This window comes from Emys orbicularis, chromosome 1 (genome assembly GCF_028017835.1).
Source record: "Emys orbicularis isolate rEmyOrb1 chromosome 1, rEmyOrb1.hap1, whole genome shotgun sequence".
NCBI lineage: Eukaryota > Metazoa > Chordata > Testudines > Emydidae > Emys > Emys orbicularis.
Window position 1 is genome coordinate 70,951,885 of NC_088683.1, and position 15,674 is coordinate 70,967,558.

Sequence of the window (15,674 nt, forward strand, 5' to 3'; positions counted from 1 at the left end):
TAGCACTTTGTGAAATGTATCCTCCTTACTCTTCCTGTTTTGCCATCTTATCTGATGAAGGCACTCTGCCAGTGTGGAGGAGTAGGTCCTCACATCTGTAGGGCACATCTGCAGAAGCCAAAGAAACAATGAACAGAGACAATACTGTGAGTTCGCTCACAGCCATGATCACAAAAGTTACACACACCTCTTTCTCACTGTCCCTTTGCTAGCACACAGCTCAGCGAGAGCCTGAAATATGGTGAGTTTGGTAGGAGGTGGTGGTTTCTGAAGTGGGAACGGGCAAGAAGGAACAAAGGGTCTGGGTTTTGCGAAGAGGGTCACTACATGCACCTAAGGAGAGTGTTCTGAATATTGGCACCCTTTTCCACAGACTGGGGTAATCAAACCCAGTATCTCACTCCTGAGGGTAACCCAGGATGCAAGGGTGCACCTCCTGCATGCGTGTGGCTTCAGAGTGGGTTCATATGCTGCTCTGGTTCCTGAAGAAATAATTGCCGGTTGGTGCGGTAAAGTTTCCTACAGTGTGGGGAGAAACAAGGCAGCTCTGCCAAGGAACCTTTAGCAGAGGATTGCAGAATACCTACAGGAAACTTTCCTAGAAATGACTATGGTGGATTCCTGGGACATCCTGGTGTACATTAACAAACTTTTCCACTAGGCCCCCACTGAGTAGCTGCATAGGCTCATCTGTTAATTTCTGTCTCTTCTCCCTCCTCTACCATATAACCAAATACATGACAGCTCAATCTCCTCTCACTGTGCAGTATCAAAGCAAAATGTGTGTGTGACGGGTTGGATCACAGAAATCCCCTTGGGGCTGCCAACTGATGTGCCAAGATTACTTCTGCCCCTGCTTTCTTGCCCTGGCAGCTTGGGACTTCAGTGCCCTGCCTGGTTTGAGCCAGACCCGCTAGCCTGCTGCAAACCCAGACCCAGGTCTGAATCACATCCCCTAACAGCTGTAGGCTTAAACTGAAAGCAGCTTAAGAAGTGTTCCTGTCTTTAACACTCAGATGCCCAACTCCCAATGGGGTCCAAACCCCAAATAAATCCGTTTTACCCTGTATAAAGCTTATACAAGGTAAACTCATAAATTGTTTGCCCTCTATAACACTGATAGAGAGGTATGCATAGCTGCTTGCCCCCCCCCATAATACATATTCTGGGTTAATTAATAAATAAAAAGTGATTTGATTAAATAAAGAAAGTAGGATTTAAGTGGTTCCAAGTAGTAACAAACAGAACAAAGTGAATTACCAAGTAAAATAAAATAAAACATGCAAGTCTAAGCGTAATACAGTAATAAAACTGAATACAGATAAAATCTCACCCTCAGAGATGTTTCAATAAGTTTCTTTCACAGACTGGATGCCTTCCTAGTCTGGGCACAATCCTTTCCCCTGGTACAGCCCTTGTTCCAGCTCAGGTGGTAGCTAGGGGATTTCTCATTACTGCAGCCTCCTTTGTTCTGTTCCACCCCCTTATATAGCTTTGGCACAAGGCGGGAATCTTTTGTCTCTCTGGGTCCCCCCTGCCCCCCTTCTAAATGGAAAAGCACCAGGTTAAAGATGAATTCCAGTTCAGGTGACATGATCACGTCACTGTAAGACTTCATTACCCACTTGCCAGCACACACGTGTACAGGAAGACTTACAAGTAAAACAGAGCCATCTACAGACAATTGTCCTGGTTAATGGGAGCCATCAAGATTCCAAACCACCATTAATGGCCCACACTTTGCATAATTACAATAGGCTCTCAGAGTTATACACCTCTACCCCAATATAACACGACCCGATATAACACGAATTCGGATATAACGCAGTAAAGCAGTGCTCCGGGGGGGGCGAGGCTGCGCACTCCGGCGGAACAAAGCAAGTTTGATATAACACGGTTTCACCTATAACGCGGTAAGATTTTTTGGCTCCCGAGGACAGCGTTCTATCGGGGTAGAGGTGTATTTCATATTTCTAGTTTCAGATACAAGAATAATACATTCATACAAATAGGATGAATACACTCAGTAGATAATAAGCTTTGTAATGATACCTTACAAAAGACCTTTTGCATGAAGCATATTCCAGTTACATTATATTCACACTCATTAGCATATTTTCATAAAATCGTATAGAGTGCAACATCACAGTGTGCATACCAGAGCTCGCTTCCCCTGCTTCAGGCATGCCAGAGCTAGAGCTAGAGAGCCAGAGCATGCTGGGATTTGCTAGTCCCCTCCAGAGTCAAAAACAGATCCTGACTCGCTGCACCACCAGACGACCCTGTCAAGTGTTCCACATCTGCCTCCAACTCCACTTTGTCCTCGGAGCTGACTGTGCTGGCTGCTGCCTCCAGTCCCCCCAAAGTATCCATGGGGCTCTTGGTGGTTGAGGTGGGGTCACCACCAAGGTTGGCATTCAACTCCATACAGAAGCAGCATGTCTTCGGCGCTGCACCAGTGTGTCAGTTGGCCACCCTTGCTATCTAGTACCCCTGCCTCAGCTCCTTGATATTAGCACAGCACTGCTGTGTGTCCCTTTCATGCCCCTTCTCCTGCATCCCACTAGCAATCAGCCCAAAGTTCCTAAGGTTGGAACAAAGCTGCGACTGCACAGCCTCCTCTCCCCAGAGAGCCAGCAGATCCAACAGCTCCAGTGTACTCCAGGTTGGAGCACGTCTACTGCAGAAAGCTGGCATGGTCAGCTGGGAAGATGCTGAGTGAACTGTCCATGCCAAGCAAACAGGAAGAGGAATTTCAAAAATTCCTGGGCCTTTAAACGAGGGAGGGGCGGATGCCTGTGTACCTGGCTGCAGGGCAAGAGAATCCAAACTGCTGACCAGGGCAGTCATGATGGGCATTGTGGGACACCTCCTGGAGGCCAATTAGGGTGACATAAGCAAGCGCAGTGTCTATACTGACACTGCATCGATCTAACTTTGTTACAAAAACCTCTATGCCTCTCAAGGTGGTCTTATTTTGTTGGTGTAGCAGGAGAGTTAAATTGGTGGGAGGAGCATTGTTGTGTGTACACCTCCACTGTTTTGTTGATGGAAGCTGACTTTTGTCGACAAAACTGTGTAGTTTTAGCAGGTTAATTAGTTCCTTCTGAGCCATGTTAACCCCTTCAGGAGTGGTGTGGGGTGAACATCCCATCACATAGAAGAAGTCGTATACCTAGGTCTCTGTACCTTCTTGAGTATGAACAGCCATTTGTAAGAGTGCTGGTGACAGAATGGTTGAGGGGGCAATCTTGGCCTATACATCTGTTTGTGGTGTTTCCTCTTTGGAGATGGGGCATGAATTACACAGGCAATGAGGGTTGTTCAGGAGTCTTTGAGTAAGTGAGTGAGTGAGTGAGTGAAGGGACTCATCAATTTTTTTTACTGAATAAGTTAGCCTCGTCAAAGGGTAGGCCCTCAATGGTATTTTGTACCTCCCTGGGGAACCCCCAGGAGTGGAGCCAAGACTTGCGCCTCATGACAATTGCTGTAGCTATCCCTCTCAAAATGGCATCAGTAGCATCCACTGCAGCCTGAAGAGAAGTTTTAGCTATCAGTCTGCCCTCATCAATGAGGGCTTCGAAATGGGCACTGTCCTCTTGAAGGAGTTTGTCCTTAAAGTCCAAGAATTTGGAGTAGTTGGTGAAATCATACTTTGCTAACAGGACCGGGTAGTTAACAATTCAAAACTGAAGGCTGGTGGAAGAAAATACCTTCCTCCCTACGCAGTCAAGGCATTTAGTACCCTTGTCCATGGGTGTTGCCTTGGGATGCTGTAGCCTAGACCTCTTAGTGTCTGCTAACACTACCAGGGAGTTGGGTGCTGGGGTGTAAACTGGAACTCCACTCCCTTGGTTGGTACAAAATAATGCTTCTCAGCCCTTTTGGGGGTGGGGGTGCAGGAAGCAGGAATACGCCAGACTACTCTGGCTGGTTCCATAATAGCCTCATTCACTGGAAGGGCCATCCACCTAGGACCAGAAGGCTGCAGAATGTCTAGGAGCCTATGCTGAATATCCAGGACTTCCTTGAGTTGGATCTAGAGCTCAGCCACCACCCTCTGCAGGAGTTCTTGATACTGCCTGTGGTCATCAGGAGGGGATGATGATTATGGAGGGACAATCACCTCATCTGGTGAGGAGGATACTTCCACTGGAACTGTTATCCCCAGTGGATCTGGCTTGATTTCTTTTCTCTTGTACTCTAACAAAGCTGGTTGATTTTGGCTAGGAGATGGTAGGTGAGATTCATACATAGGTCCAGGGTGTCTAGCATAGAGATTCCAGGGACCCCAATAATGCCAGTATGAAGGGTTGACTGGTTGGGTGGACCCTATGACATTAGGTACCATCAGTCCCCGTGGATAGGCATGCCTGGGTGAAGGATGGATCCCAGACCTTTGAGAGTTTTTGTCCGGGCTAGCATCCCGGTGCGGAGATGATGTTTTGTCTGAAGCCTCTGACTTGGCCAACGAGAAGGTACGTTCCAGTTCAACCGGCAGAGCCATTGGTACTGGTGAACAAATACTCTGGCTGGATGGGTGGGGGAGCATTCCTATATTTTCACATTGGCTTCTTTCTCCAGTGTTGTAATGTCCCTAAATAGGGTCATACTTGACAGGAGAGGAAACTGTGGATAAGATAGGGTAAAGATATCCTCTGGGGAGCTGTAGGTTTCAGTCCATCCTAGAGTGCAGGGTTTTTTAGTGGTCAGGACAGATGGATCCAGCACATCCCAAGTTGTAGTGGATAGCGGTTCCTTGTGGGGCAGTGCCAGAGCAGTCTTGTCTGGAACTTCTAGATGGTGGTAGGTGCTGATCCTTGAGCTTATGGATTAGAACAGAAGTTGGTACTGACAGATCCTTATTCCTTTGTGCCATACCTTCATGTTCAGGAGATTTGAGTGGACCTAAGTCCTTAGGACCTGCATGTTAGGACTTAACTGACTTGGATGGAGTCAGGAAGAAATCTGTTACTCTAGGTGCAGATTTGGAAGGATATCTGTCCTTGTGTTTGCAAGAGTGCCCCTTACTCTTGTGAGAAGCCCTAAGTAACAGTTGTTTAGACTTAGCTGCTTTGGCCTTGGCTCCTGAGCTTGTGCTTGGAGGGGCACTGCCCGCTGACTGAGGCTGTTGTCTGGAGGGCACCTCTCTAGCCCAGGTCCAACTGAGCTCTTATGGCCTTCTCCATGAGATGCTTCTTTAGTCGGAGCCATCGTCCCTCATGGGTTCAGGGAGGGAAGGACTGACAAATGCTGTACCTGATAGAGATGTGACCCTCCCCAAGGCAATAAAGGCAACACTGGAGCTCATCACCCGTGAAGAAAGAATGAAGGCAGGAAATTCAGTTCTTAAACCCTGGCTCTGGGCATGGTCTTTGCAGAGAAAGGCTCTCTGAGGGTGGGAGAACTAAATTACACTAACTAGACTAAACCTCATTACTACTAATAATAAAAGAAACAATTTAGAATATATAGGTCCTGAAGAATAAACACAGAGATCGCTTCAGACACAGAGGATTCCCACTCAGGCCATGCAGCACTAGAAAGGAACCGGAGCAGCATCACTCTGCACGGCCCCCATACCCCAGAGGGGGTAAAACTCTGGTATGTGAGGTAGGGAGGCAGAGACACGCTTATGCGGGGTTAGTGGTGGTGTGTACGAGAAAGTCAATGCCCCCGCATGTGGGATTGGGTAGGGGGAGCTCTTCACCCCCGGGTACATCTCCAGCGGCGGCGGCCTCGTCCGCGTCCCCACCCGCAGGCGGCTTAGCGGTGCGCCGGCAGCGGCTGGGAGAGAGGCTCCGGCGGGGAGAGCGCGAGGTCAGGACAACCTCTCCCACCGGAACGCAACCCCGCCCCTCGTTCGCCATATTCGTGTTTCTCCGCCGCCACGAGGCGAGCTGTCTGGGGCGCATGCGCCGGCCGCTTGGCCCTGGGGCTCGCGAGAGGCGGGGGCCTGAGGTTGTTGTGGAGCTGTTGGAAGCACGTGAAGCGCGCAACGTCATCATAAACACTAGTAGGGAAAATGGCGGCTCCTGCGAGCAGCAAGGTAACGGGGGAAGGGGACGCCTGCTGCCCGCCGGCTGGAGTGGGGGGCGCGGCCTGTGCTGACTGCAGCGCCCGGCCCGGCCCGGCCCTGGTGCTGCCGCGTGTCTGTCTGTTCTAGGCTGGGGGTGGGGGAGCGAGGCCCGGCCCCTCGTACTGCTGGGCTGTATTGCTCCTTAGCCCTGGCGGGGCGGTGGGCAGGGGAGATCCCTTTTGCGGCTGCGGGGGTGTGTGTCTCCCCAGGCCGTGGCGCCCAGTGGGTGGGGGGGATGGTTCCTGTAGAGCGGGGAGAGGCCGGGCACCCTGCGCTGGTTCTCGGGGGACTCCTTAGTGGGGGAAGGGAGGTGCTTGGTGACAGACAGCGACCGTCTTCGCCCCTCCCGAGGAGCTGGTGACATCGGGTGCCTGGCCCCGACAAGCGGTGTCTGTCTTGCCCGGGCCCACCAGCCTGTCGTGCTGCAGCCCCAGCGTTTCCCCAGTGCTGGGGGCGGCGAGTTGTTGCTCGGCCCTTCGTTTGGCGGAGGCAGCTCAGCTCCACTCACTCTGCGGTGTGTGTTTCCGTGGAGAACACCAGGCTGCTGGTCAGTTGGTGGCTGTTTAAAATCGTAGCGCTTTTGTGAAGAAGTGGAGTTGTCCCATTGTCCTTGGCCATGGTGTCCTGGTGTTTAGCAGCCACCCTCTTTGCCAGGATGGGTTGGGTTTCAGTGGAGTGACTGTGTCTACCTTTTGATACTTTGGGATGTATGGTCTGTAAATAGAAGGTATTTTAACATAAATCTAATAATTGTGTTAACATAAATATCTGTGTGTTCATTGAGCCTTTGATTCATGGTCGAGCCGTGCACGGGACTATTTTTTTAGTCCGCAATTCCAACTTTCACCTGCTCCTGCGTTGTTTCTTGCATTTTTATCCCACTTCCACCTTCAAATACCTTAGATCCTGCGAATCCCGCAAGAGAGACTGATACCCTCATGCTACGAAAAAACAAACAAACAAAAAAACCCATGGTCAATTAATATATTATATACACAATTAGAATACAGACACAGTTTTTATGTGCTAAACTGATGAGAGATTTAGCATTTTCCAGCAAATTACCAGTCTGTTTTTTTTTTTTTTTTTTGCTCACCTGATCACACCCACAACAAAGTACCTTTTACCTGCTATTGCTATTATGGCAGTGGGTCCTGTAGAACCCACAGGATCCAAGTCCCATTGCAGGGCTCTAATTCCTTGGTGGTCTTTGAGTGTAGACATTCTGGAATTTAACTCTAATGTGAATCTTGGTTTGTATTCATTTGAGGGGATTAAAAAAAATTGGATCCAAGTTGTCCTTCAACAAGTTTTTTATTGTCCAACAAAAAATTCTGCTTATCACAATTCTTTGTGTTCAGAATGCTTTTTAAAAAACAAGTTACATTCGTATGTTCCACCCTTGAGAACCAGCTACTGGGGTGTGTACCTGAAAATCCTGGGTATGTTGGCTCACTGGTGCACGTCACCAAAGTCTGAAAATAAAGAATGGTATCCTACTTCAGTCTCCTTGTAAATGTCAAAACATGGCAGTTTCAATGGTATTGCTCTTAACACAAGAGAACACATATAATTCCGAAGTGTACTCTTCTCAGAGGGCATTGAGTAGTGCATCTAGCTGAGTGGAATTAGAGGAAGAATTTAGCAAAGAGAGCTAGGTAATAGATTGCTGTCCTGATGTTAGATAGAGACTGCAAGGAAACTAATGTGGGAGACTATTTTTCATTGTTTGTTGCAAGTTGGCTGAGGTGAACTGTCAGTTCACCCAGAATTGTTAAACTATCAATTTAAAAATATGTTGCAAACAAGTTTTTTTAATGCTAGGCACTTTAGACTTGAATTTTTTAAAAAGCCTGTTTACTTGTTACTGAGTTTTGTTTACTTTGCATTTTTCATAAGTGAACAAAAATCAAATAAGTCGTTTTTGTTTTTAATCAGTATAACTTTCAGATTCCTAGTGCTGCAATGTTTGTTTCAAAGGCTGCAGGTAATATTTGCTTTGAAGGAGCTATATTCGTTGAAAAATGTATTGGGTTGTTTTTACAAACATTAAATTTTGGGTGAAATTTTAAATTGTGTCCATTTCAGGCCAGCAATTTATTGGATGATCTACATTAGAGTCACTCTTCATTACTAGGTGTCTGCGCCTGTTCCCTTGAAATCCCCATCACTCTTCTTTCCTTAATCAGGGACTTGATACTTTATTCTGAAAACTTCAGCAATGAGAAGTTGAAATGGAAATTGGAACAGTGTTAGTGTAGGCTTCTGTAATAATGAGAAAAGTAGACACTGGTGTTATACAACACACAAGTGTTTCCTTTTCATAACCCGAAGCCATAATGACAGACTAAAACCTACTTGTGGATCTCATAAGTAATTTTTATCTTAAAAGGACAGTCTATAGGCTTAACTGCTATTTTTTTTACTAACTTCTTTCATTTATTTTGAATACTGAAGGGAACTTTGTTTCGCAAGGCTAGATAAAATGCATACATTCTTTGCATAACTCATTTTTCACATTCTAGCTCATAAATGTCATGGATACAAGCTAAAACATGCCGAGTGTTGATCTTTCCAAGTAAATACAAACTCCCAAGTTGACACGTGGGCTTGGAGAAAACTCTCTCCCCCTGCCAAGGACTTGCAAAGAATGGGGCAGATAACCACCAGTTTTGGGGAGTATTCGAATATTTAGATTCACCAAGCTAGCAACAAAACAGCTTCTACAATCATAGGCGCTGACTTTCTCCCTACCCGTGGGGTGCTCAGCATGTAGGAGGTGCTGGGAAGGAGGGGGAGGAGTTGATCAGTGGGGCCACCAGCGGGTGGGAGGCACTGGGGCGAGAGGGGAGCTTGGCTGCCGGTGGGTGCTAAGCACCTGCTAATTTTTTTCTGTGAGTGCTTCAGCCCTGGAGCACCCGCCTATGTCTACAATACCTTACTGGTTACCCTGAAGCCAGAAATACAGTTCCCTTAAAGTAGCCCACTCTTGAGCTCCCACCCGGACAGCCAAGTCAAATATGATGAAGATTACTGAAAATCTTGTTCATATAAAAAGTTCTACCAATCCCAAAGGATTGGACACATTACCCACCAGGTTAATGAATGTCTCAGATCTTACCCCAATACATGCTTACAGCCAATTCTTAATAACTAAACTAAAATTCCATTAATTCTCCCCCTTTGCTTTCTGAGTTACCCAAGATCAGTGGTTCTCAACCCATGGCCCGCATGCGGCCCAATTAGCACAAAGCTGCGGCCCAGCTCAGGTGTGTGCTAAAGGCCATGGGTGTGCCTGGGGGTCTCAGGTTCCCAGCTTCCTGGGGGTACAGGTTCAGGCTGCCCTGCCGCCTAGGGCGGCAGGGTCAGGCTCCCGCTGGCCCTGTGGGGTCGGGGGTCCGAGGCTACCGTCTGGCCCTGGAGGGTCGGGGGCCTGCGGTCCGAGGCAGCCGGCCGGCCCCGTGAGCTCCGGGGGCCTGAGCAGCTGCATGGCGGGGGACTGGGGTGGGCAGCCAGCCTGCCCCACATCGCATGGGTCCCGGGGTCCGCAGCAGCCATCCCGTCCCGTGAGCTCCAGGGTCCGGGACAGCTGCACGGCAGGGTCCCTGGGCGGGCAGCCGGCTGGGCCTGCGGGGTCCTGGGGCAGCTGGCTGGCTCTGAGAGCTCTGGAGTCTGGGGCAGCCGTCTGGCCCCGTGAGCTCCAAGGGCCTGGGCAGCCGCGTGGCGGGGGTCCTGGTGCACCGGCCCCGCATGGTGGGGGTCCAGGGTCAGGGTCTGGGCTGCCACTGCCCTGCCGCCCAGTCCCTACAGCCCAGGTAACACATTGTAGGCCGCATATGCGGCCCACAATATGTAATAACTTGAGAACCACTGCCCTAGATCCTAATTCTTTCACTTCTTTACTTTAATTTTTATCTCTGTCCTATTGCAGTCCCTTCTTGAGGGCCTCAGTCACTCACTTTTGCCTCACTGGGTATTCAACTTTCGCAACATGTCCAAGTCAGGTTTACTTTCTGGGTCCTATTTGTAATGGTCCTGCCTTTTGACTATACATTGCTTCTGATCAATATGCAAAATGTTTCTTGATACTCATTGGAGTTTTGCTGCCAGTCGAGGACAGTACATGATCCTTGTTTTTCTGCTCTTCTCCCCCTTTCTGCTTGGCTGTGTGTTGTTACCAGTCGTAAGGGCAACATCTTAGCTGTATTTATTCTATTGTAGCTCTGTTTTCTGCTTCAAATGTTGCCTCTGTTATATAAGTCATGTTCCTAAGATGTTACATGGCAAAATCCTAGCTGTCATAGTTTGTTCCTGCACTCTTTGGTTGTTTTCTTTGCTGTTGCCACACCTCCCATAATACCTTTGAACAGCCTTATTTTTCTCTTTTTATAATGATTTTACTGTTCTCTATATGGCCAATTTGTAGTATTAACTTAATTTGTTTTCATTGAATTATGGTTCATGATTCAGATTCTTTTTCAAATAGTGACCGTCTACATTAAAACACTTGTGAGCTTCAGTTCTCTGCCCTTTATTGCAGTCACCATGTTTTTCTGTGCCTGCAAGTAACTACAGCTAGTGTTTTCTGGGAGTAAGGACCTTCTTCCCTGATGCTTTTAATTATATGCCTCAGCATGGGTACCCTTTACCTCTTTCTGCTGCTTACCAGAAGCCAGTTTGTTGTCTTTGACTTTGGGAATGGTCTCCAAGGCCATGTCTACACTACCGGCTAAATCAACACTGCTGCGATATATTCAGCGATGTCGATTTAGTGCAGGGGTTTTCAAACTGGGGGTTGGGACCCCATTACATGGGGGCGGGGGTCACGAGCTGTCAACCTCCACCCCAATCCCCACTTTGCGTCCAGCATTTATAATGATGTTATAAATTAAAAACACTTTTAAATATATTTAAGGGGGGTCACACTCAGAGGCTTGCTATGTGAAAGGAGTCACCAATAAAAAAGTTTGAGAGCCACTGATTTAGTGGGTCTGGTGAAGACATGCTGAGTCAATGGGAGAGCGTTTCCCGTTGACATAGCGTGGTGTGGACACCACTGTAAGTCATCCTAAGTTACGTCGACTTCCGTTATGTAACTGAACTAGTGTATCTTAGATCGACTTACAGCGTTAGTGTAGACCAGCCCCAAGGGTTTTTCCTTATAAAAGAAAGCAAGGTTTGTTAGAAAATAAAGTAAAAATAAAAAATGGTGGCATAAAACCTTATTTTAAAGTCTGAAAAGCAACCTCACTAGATAGGATACTTTATAACTAGTCTGTTTATGGACAGATACAGTTTTTACATTCTTGGAGTGTGTGTATTTTCAGTATCTTGGCTGTTAGATCTTTCCCTCCAAGCTCATTGGTACACTTGTCCTCAAGGAGATTATTTTCTCTTGTGTGCTTCTTTACATGGTGCGAACATTCTGTTACCCAGTATAGGTGGAAATATTCTGTGTTTTAGCATAGCCCTCTAATTAAATATATTGGCCATTTAAGACCAATATACTTTTTCCATTATGTGAGTTTATTCAATATTTGATTTCAGCCATCTCTAGTTATTTGATATATGCTGCTTCAAAGGAATCTCTGTAACCTTCGTGGAATCAGACACCTTTCTGTATATCTCCTAAATCTAAGGCATCACTTAACAGAAGGATTCATATAGGCCTTCTCTACACTTAAAATGCTGCAGCAGCACAGCTGCGCCACTGTAGCACTGCACTGAAGACGCTACCTACATCAATTGGAGGACTTCTCCCGTTAGCATAGGCACTTTACCTCCCGGAGAGGCAGTAGCTATGTCAATGGGAGAAGCCCTCCCGTTGATATAGTGCTGTCTAACCTAAGAGTTAGGTTGGCATAACTGCGTCGCTCAGGGGTGTAGATTTTCCACACCCATGACTGATGTAGTTATACGGAGATAAGTTGCTAGTGTAGACCAAGCCTCATAGTGTGCTGTGAGCAGAGACCTGTGCCTGCCTGGGATTCTTCTGAATGTTAGGCCTTGTTTAAATTAGAATGTTTTACCAGTGTAGCTATGTCTGTTAAGAGTGTGACTTTTTTTTTTTTTTTTTCCTCTTTCACATTTCTAGCTGACATAGCTATGCCAGCAAAAGCTATGCAGGCAAAAAGTCTTTTTGTTGGTATAGTATATTACATTCAGGGAGCTGGTTAAAGCTATATCATATATCTGTACTGGTAAACCCTTTTAAGTATAGATAAGGCCTCAGTTATGGTTTCACTGTGCTGAAGAGATAAAGTATAATTGTCCTTTCTATATATTCTTAATTGCATTTTATATCAGTTATGTGAACTTCTCTTGCATAAATGCTCACAGTAAAAGTTGCTTATTTACTACCTGAGGCTCTTATCCTGTCTGTGCTTAAGAGACTTGTATCTTAGTTTAAATACCACTGTTACTGTATAATTAAGTAGCTGTAACACTTATTCTAATAGCTCAAGACATTTTCAATGAACCTATGGCAGGACTTGAAAAATTTGCTTATTACCATCAGGTAGGAAACCTTTCCTGTGTGTGTGGTTCCCATTGTTTCCAATGCTGGCAAGCCTGTCAGTATTTGGTGGATTTTTACTTAAAGCCCCAACTCCTGGAATGAAATGAGAATTCTACTTAAAAAAAAGCTGATTTTTCTAGTCTTCATCATTGTCGTGAAAGAGCTCGACGATGTGAGCCTTAAATGCTCCAAAAGCAGAATGCACATAAAGACTCAATTTATTTATTTTTTTAAAAGCTTCTGAACTCTAAGCCATCTCATGATCTTTTAGGGGCCCAATTCATGTTTTTTGAATGCTTACGGTTGTTTGGCAGTGCCAGAATCCAAAACCCTCAATTTCTGCAGAATTTAAGCTTTAATTTAAAAATGCTATTTGAAAGATAAGCTTCCAAATATGAGCTGTTGCACTGCTTTTATCTTGATTCTTCAGCCTCAGTTCTTCCTGAGCCCATAACTCCTAGGAAAAACCTTGCAATAGTGAGATTTTGATGACTACTAGCACTGCTTCATCATTTACTAGGTTATTGTACCATGGAATACCTAGCTAGGATTGATTGTGTGACCTTTATATCCATTACAGTTGATAAAACAGGAGTACCTTGTCTCTATTCCTTTCCAGACTTGTATTATCCATGTGTGACTTCTTATTGAGTTGGGTTTTTTTGGTTTGTTTAAGTCAAATATGGGCATTCTTTTGCATGGTTTGGTTTGGCATCACAAAAGCTGTCATTAGAACTGAACAGATTTGTGTGATGGACCCATGGTTAAAGTTGCAACTATTCCAGCTAGTTGAAATATAAAATAAGTAACTGTTTTGTTAGTACTTAAACATTCCTATGGCCTGGTCTACACTACACAGTTATGTCTATGTAAGGCAGCTTACGTTGACCTAATTATGTCACTGTCTACACTATAGCCTTGTCCTGCCAATGTAAGTGCTGTACTACACGGACATAATAACTCCACCTCCATGAGAGGCGTAGGGATTATGTAAGTGTACAGGCAAGTCGCATCTTAGGCGCATTTAACATGCGCGAATTCAGCTTTGCACGATCGGCAAAAACGGGGAAAAAAAGGAAAAACAATAATATAAAAACTACATCTGTAGTGCGGGCGATTCTGCCCGCCATTGAACTCAATGAGCGTTTCACTATACGCGGTTTTCGCTTTACGCACTAACCGCGGAACGGAACCCCCGAGTAAGATGAGACTTGCCTGTAGTTAGCGTGATGCAGTGTCTGTGCACTGCATTACTTATATCAGCTGTTAGCTTTCTCCAGGGGAGCCATGAAATTGACAAGAAAGCCGGGTAGCTAAAGCCCAGCTCCCCCTGCTTGCCTTTAGAGCTGGGGTGAGAATGGACCCCGCTCCCAGCAGGGAGCTGGGGTGAGAATGGACCTCACTCCCTGCTACTTTCTCTCCCCATGCTCCCAGCTGGGAACATTGGCTGTCTCCTCATTTTCACAGCTCCATGCTGGAGCTGTGAAATTGACAAGGTTGCCTAGCTCATGGTTGGGAGCAGGTGGGAGCTGAGGTGGACGAGAACACCGAGCAGCTGGACTCTGCTCCCCAGGGGCGGGAAGCCCAGGGGAACTGGGAGGTGAGAAGCCCCGCCAGAAGCCCAGTAGCCTGTGGGGCAGCCAGGCTCCTGGCAGGGAGCTGCCAGCAGAGCTGAGAGACGGGGCTCTCCGCTCCCCACACTGCCTCTCAGGTCGGTGGAAGTGCTCCTGGTCAGGACGCGCACCAACGACCCAAGGAGGGTAGTATGGACATGCACCACCGCAGTAATTACTGTGGTGGCTGCAAGTTGACCTAATACAGGCCGATTTAAGTTTTTAGTGTACACATATCCTAAGTATTTTCAGTATATAGGTACATTTTCAGGGCAAAGACAGTTACCATTCACAGTGTTTTGCTAAACTAACTTATGATGTGTGTGCATGTTATTCCAAACTGTAAACTTCAGAATCTTTAAAAGCCTGCACTTTTATCATGATCCGTATAACTACCTTTCTGTCTCCTCCTTTCCCATAATTAAAAAAATAAATAAAATGAAATTACCATAGTGGCATGTTTTTTTGTGATAAGCTTCATGGTTCAGACATAAAAGGAAGGAAAGCTGGTGCTTACATGGTGGCTTCTTTTCTTAGCATACTCATATTTACAATGTGACCCATCCAAGGAATTAAAGGAGAAGAGCACCAGATATGGGAAAAACATTGACAGTTAGTGGATAGTTTCCATTCTTGGAATATTAATGAGGGAAACATTTTCCTCTCTGGCCTGTTGTGCTTGGAACTAGTTATGTAACTTAGCCTTATTACAATCAATTGTTCTGCTTCTGTTTCAGTACAATGTAGCATAACTTTTAAAGTTACTAATCATCATATGCTGATATATAGTCAAAGAATAAATTCATATTTTTCTTAGGCCTTTTCAAAGGTCTTAATTTGCTGTTCAGAAAGTGACCTGTGTGTTCCAGCATCTTAGTTGGATAGCAACCGTATTACATTAATGTATGTGACTTTCACACCAACATATTAACATTCTGATAATTTGCAATAGTTAAGATAACGGCTGATGGCCTTCTTTTTATTTTTTCTTGGAAACTATGAAATGGTCTAAAATTAGATAATCTGGTAAAGATTCTGACCCAGTCCAATGAACAATTTGTACTTCCAGCAACTGAAGGAAAAATCTCAGAGGACTAGGAAGGTGTTTGTGAAGGTGAGGAGACCACACTTATATATGGCAACAGCCTATCTACATGCACCACATTTTATACTTTTGCTATGTAAGGGAGTTTAGATTTGGCTAAGGCTTAGGACTACTCAGAAGTTTTTGGGGGCCCAGGACAAAGTAGAGAAGAAAGTGTTTGAAGAATGCTGTTGAAAACTTTAAAACTGATTTATTATCATCAAAGGCAAATCACGTCACGTTTATCTTTTTTTATAACACACTATTATAATTTATACGCTTTGCAAGATTGTCCTCTGTTGACAGCATCACTAAGGCTGATATGTGGTCTCAGCCCATGATTAAGGATACAATTTAGTCACGGAGGTCATGGCTTCTGTG

The 15,674-nt window shown here is 45.8% G+C and overlaps 1 protein-coding gene across 2 annotated transcripts in view; it reads left to right on the top strand.

The window, feature by feature from the left end:
• Positions 1 to 5,962: 5,962 nt before the first annotated feature.
• TBC1D15 (TBC1 domain family member 15) overlaps positions 5,963 to 15,674 on the top strand; it is a 99,195-nt gene continuing 89,483 nt past the window's right edge. For both annotated transcript variants that reach the window (XM_065397586.1, XM_065397587.1), the window contains exon 1: positions 5,963 to 6,049. In XM_065397586.1, the coding sequence (XP_065253658.1) occupies positions 6,026 to 6,049 (24 nt within the window). In that variant the 5' untranslated portion in view covers positions 5,963 to 6,025. The remainder of the gene's footprint in view (positions 6,050 to 15,674) is intronic.